General features: G+C 61.4%; 1 protein-coding gene across 1 annotated transcript; it reads left to right on the top strand.

Annotated features, from left to right (window-relative positions):
* The first annotated feature begins 50 nt into the window (after positions 1 to 50).
* Positions 51 to 3,705, top strand: CCNB3 (cyclin B3). Its single transcript, XM_010073408.1, has 11 exons — positions 51 to 119; positions 200 to 283; positions 460 to 578; positions 1,080 to 1,184; positions 1,485 to 1,587; positions 1,752 to 1,844; positions 2,120 to 2,257; positions 2,586 to 2,741; positions 3,035 to 3,184; positions 3,364 to 3,494; positions 3,633 to 3,705. Exons 1-11 carry the CDS (start codon positions 51 to 53, stop codon positions 3,703 to 3,705), a joined length of 1,221 nt encoding a protein of 406 aa, XP_010071710.1.
* Positions 3,706 to 4,365: the final 660 nt, after the last annotated feature.

Raw genomic sequence — 4,365 nt, forward strand, 5'->3', positions numbered from 1 at the left:
GTTCTGCTCCCAGGTTGCTGGTGAGGATGCCACTGGCACACAACACCAAGATGGTGAGCACCAAGCAGCCCCGGGCAGGCAAGGGGGGCGCGGACGCAGAGAACAGCAACCCTGAAAAGGTGAGTCCTGAGCTGGGCGAGGGGCACGGGGGCTCCTGCAGGGCAGCTGGCCTCCCATCTTCTAACAACCTCTCTTGCAGGAGGAGAGCTGCCAGGCCAAGAGGTCTCCATCCTCACCCCAGGGCGGGCCCAAGAAGAGGTCAGCGTTTGGGGACATCACCAACGTGAGTGCTTCTGTGGGGGCTTTGGTGCTGCTTGTGAGCACCCCACATACATGGGGCTGGGTATTCCCTCCAGCATGCAGAACAGGGGGTGTCCACTGCCCTGCCAGCAGGAGGAGAGGTCTCGCTGCAGGGCACACATGTCTTCCCTCTGGATACCCCCATTCTCACCCCAACAGGCTCACAAGAACCAGGTGGTGGCAGGGAAGAAGGAGGCTGTGAAAGTAGCACCACAGAGGGCACAGAGGGCCAGTGCTGCCCTGATGGTGGCCAAGAACAATGAGATCAACCTGAAAAAGTGAGTAGCCAGAGGAGATAGGGATGGGGACTGGGGCAGGGGGCATGCTGCAGGGCCAGCACCTGCAAACCTGTCCCATGGGGAAGAACAAGCAGTGGTGGGGGCTTCCTTTGGGCAATGGAGACCATGAGCCAGGTGGGGAGGGCACACAGTGGGTAAAATGGCCACAAGATGTACCAGGTGAGGCTTAGAATGGATATTAGAAAAAACTTGTTCCCTGAAAGGGTTACCAGCCATTGAAACAGGCTGCCCAGGGAAGTGTTTGAGTCACCGTCCCTGGAGGTATTTAAAAGACGTGTAGATGTGGCACTTAAGGACACGGTTTAGTGGTGGACTTGGCAGTGTTGGGTTTATGGTTGGATTCAGTGGTCTTAAAGATCTTTTCCAACCTAAATGATTCTGAGAGTCTCTATTATGAAGCTGCAGGGGGTTCTGGAGAACCCCTTTCAGCCAGGAGATGTGGCCCCTCCCAGCAATGGTGTGTGCTCTTGTCCTGTCCAGGTCAACGAAGAAAACTCCCCCAACAGAGGCTCCTGCAGAGCAGAAGAAAGATCCTGTGCCAGAGGAGCCGCTGCCTGCGCAGGTACGGAAGCTCTCCGAGGGGAGGGCAGGCACCCGGGCTGCAGCCTGGCCCCCAGGCTCATCCTGAAGGTACTGGTCTATGGCTGCTGCTGGTGACACTGGGGCACCCAGCAGTGCTTTGGACCTTCGAGATACTGGGGCTGGTGTTGATGGGAAGCTGGGGAGGCAGGAAAACTCTCCCACCTTCTTCCTTCAAAAGATCTCCCATGGGAAAGTGGAGTGGGGGCTGCAGGGTGATGTGGGGGGTGCAGCCGCCTTGCCCTGCAGGAATGACCGGCACCCGCGGAGCTTGGGGCCTCCCCTTACCGCTGCCTCCTCCATCCTACAGATACCGGGGGTGGAGGACATCGACAAGGAGATGCTGGGTGACCCCAATGCCAATGCCGAGTACGCCAGGGAGATCTTTGAGTACATGCGGGAAAGAGAGGTAGGTGACGCGCCTGGCTGAGGGCAGAAGACCTGCCTGGGGCAGCGGTGCCCGTGCCCGCTGCCCCCAGGCTCTGAGCACCTGGCGGGGGCTGCGTGGGGTGGGGGGAGATCCTTTGAGGGTGGTGGTGTCCGGTGAGTCCCTGATGGCCCGCACGTCGGCAGGAGAGATTCATCCTCCCTGACTACATGGAGAAGCAGCCAGACATCAGCGGGGACATGCGCGCCATCCTGGTGGACTGGATGGTGGAGGTGCAGGTACGTGGGCATGGGGGGCAGGGCCCGGTCTCCTGCAGAGCAGACCCCACCCTGCCTTGGGTGTGTGGGACCTCAGCACACTGGCAGGGGTCCTGCGAGTGTCCCCACTGCAGAGTTGATCTTCTCCCTCCCCAGGCTGGGGATGAGCCTGCATCCCTCCGTCCGAGCCTGGCCCCGTGGGCACCTCTGGCCCCTCGGAGGGAACTGGGGAGGGGGCCAGGCAGGCCTGACTTCTGCCTGACACCCCCTCTTGCCCCCCACCCACATCCTTGCAGGAGAACTTTGAGCTGAGCCACGAGACGCTGTACCTGGCTGTGAAGCTGGTGGACCACTACCTGGTGGAGGTGGTGAGCATGAGGGACAAGCTGCAGCTCATTGGCTCCACGGCCGTCCTCATCGCCTCCAAATTTGAGGTGAGTCCTCAGGCGCTGCTTTGGGGGGGCTGGGACAGAGGGTGCTGTCCCTCCCTGTCCCTGGGGGCTATTGGAGAAGACCAGGTCCCTGCAGTGCTGAAGTACTGGCCTGAGAGCTGCTGGGGTCACGCGTCTGTCCCTGTGTTACCCCGTCCCAAGGGCTGCGAGTGCACAGCACAGATGGCACACAAGCCCTGCTGGGTGTTATAATGGTCCTCCCAGGGTCGGGCAGGGTGTGAGCCCTTACAGGGCATGCAGGCGCATTGGATCTCCTGAGCGTTGTCAGGATGAGCCCTCAGCGTGGTGCTGAGCGGTTGTTTCCTGGCAGGAGCGGTTCCCACCATGCGTGGATGACTTCCTCTACATCTGTGACGACGCCTACAAGCGGGAAGAGCTCATTGCCATGGAGATCAGCATCCTCAGCACCCTCAAGTTCGACATCAACATCCCCATTGCCTACCGCTTCCTGCGGCGCTTTGCCAAGGTGGGCGCAGCAGGAACGTGGGCTGGTGGCACGGTGCCTCCGGGCCCCTTGCCTTGGCTCCCTGGGGTGGTGATGGGCGTCCCTGGAGACTGGGGCTCCCAGCTGGCAGCAAGGAGGGCTTGGCCAGTCTGCCCCGACAGGGCTGAGGGGTGAGGATGCTGGTCTGTGTCAGGCTGGGTGGGTGGGGTCTGTGCTCCAGGGGAAGGACTGTACATCCCAAAAAGGTTGGAGGGGTGGGGGGAGCAGCGGTACCCAAAAAGCTGAGCCTTTCTTTCCCCGCCTGCCGGCTGCAGTGCGCCCGTGCCAGCATGGAGACGCTGACGCTGGCCCGCTTCCTCTGTGAGATGACCCTGCAGGAGTACGACTACGCCCGCGAGAGCCCCTCCAAGCTGGCTGCCAGCTGCCTGCTGCTGGCGCTCACCATGAAGAACCTCGGGGGCTGGGTAAGCGCCCGTGCCCCCCGCTGTCCCTCCCCGGGCATCCCCAGGGCACCACGGGGGTGCAGCAGTGGACGGACTGGGGGGAGGATGCTGGTGGGCTGTGCTCAGGTTTGGGGGCTGGAGAGGGCGGGGGGCTGTACCGCCACCGCGAGGCCCCACTCAGCCTCGCCGTCCCTCTGTAGAGCCCCACGCTGGAGCACTACAGCGGGTACTGCGGCCAGGACCTGCATCCCCTGGTGAAGAAGCTGAATTTCCTGCTCACGTACCAGCCCCACGACAAGCTGAAGGCCGTGCGCACCAAGTACTCGCACAAGTGAGCGTTGCAGGGCTCTGCCGTCTGCCCGCTGCTCTGCAGAGGGTGGCAGCCCCAGCATGCACCCTTGGGTGCTGCAGAGCTGGGGGTGGGGGTCAGGGCTGCAGCTGAGTTCTAAGCCCGTGTGCTTCCTTCCAGGGTCTTCTTCGAGGTTGCCAAAGTCACCCCCATGGACATGATGAAGCTGGAGGAGAAACTGAAGAGCTGCTAGCCTTGTCTCTGTAAATAGCCTGTAAATAGCTAGGTTCTCGCTGCCAGGGGAGCACTATGTACATAAAAAATAGTAATTTTAACTGAAGGGGAAGGGGGGGAAAAAAAAGTCATGTGAAGCTGTTAATAAAATGCTGTGTTTGTCTCAGGTGCTGGTGCTGGCTGCAGGGACAGCAGAGGGGATGGTGGCAGAGATGATGCTGAGCCCTGGAGCTGTGGCTCCCCTTGCTGGGTTGGGGCAGAGAGCGGGCACAGGAGCTGGTGGCATGACAGGGAGGAGGAAGGGGCGAGAACAGGTCCCCACCACCCTGCCCACACCCCCCACTGTCCCCTGAGTAATGACACTACACAAGCAGTGGCAATGAGTATCTTTTCTCCAAATATTTACACAGCTTAAATACCCACGAGGGGAGGGGGATCTTTGCTTTGGCCCCAGCCTGGCCCCCAAGCTCCTGTGGTGACCCTGCCGGGGGCTGGACGGACAGCTGTGCCGCGCTGCCTGCGGGGCTCAACCCCCCCTGTAGTGTTTCCAGCCCCCTGGGCTCAGGGAGAAGCAGCAGCACCAGGGACACCAGGGGGCAAACAGACAAAGCGAGGTAAGCAGGGGGGCTCCACACACACGGGGCACGGTGGGGACTGAGAGCCCCCCTGCCCGCCCCTG

This window comes from Pterocles gutturalis, unplaced genomic scaffold, assembly GCF_000699245.1.
Source record: "Pterocles gutturalis isolate BGI_N339 unplaced genomic scaffold, ASM69924v1 scaffold16867, whole genome shotgun sequence".
NCBI classification, from domain to species: Eukaryota; Metazoa; Chordata; class Aves; order Pterocliformes; family Pteroclidae; genus Pterocles; species Pterocles gutturalis.

Coding starts and splice junctions, on each gene's coding strand:
- CCNB3 (XM_010073408.1), top strand. CDS start 51: ATGGTGAGCACCAAGCAGCCCCGGGCAGGCAAGGGGGGCGCGGACGCA. Junction 2,258..2,585: donor TCATCGCCTCCAAATTTGAG/GTGAGTCCTCAG, acceptor GTTTCCTGGCAG/GAGCGGTTCCCACCATGCGT. Junction 2,742..3,034: donor TCCTGCGGCGCTTTGCCAAG/GTGGGCGCAGCA, acceptor TGCCGGCTGCAG/TGCGCCCGTGCCAGCATGGA.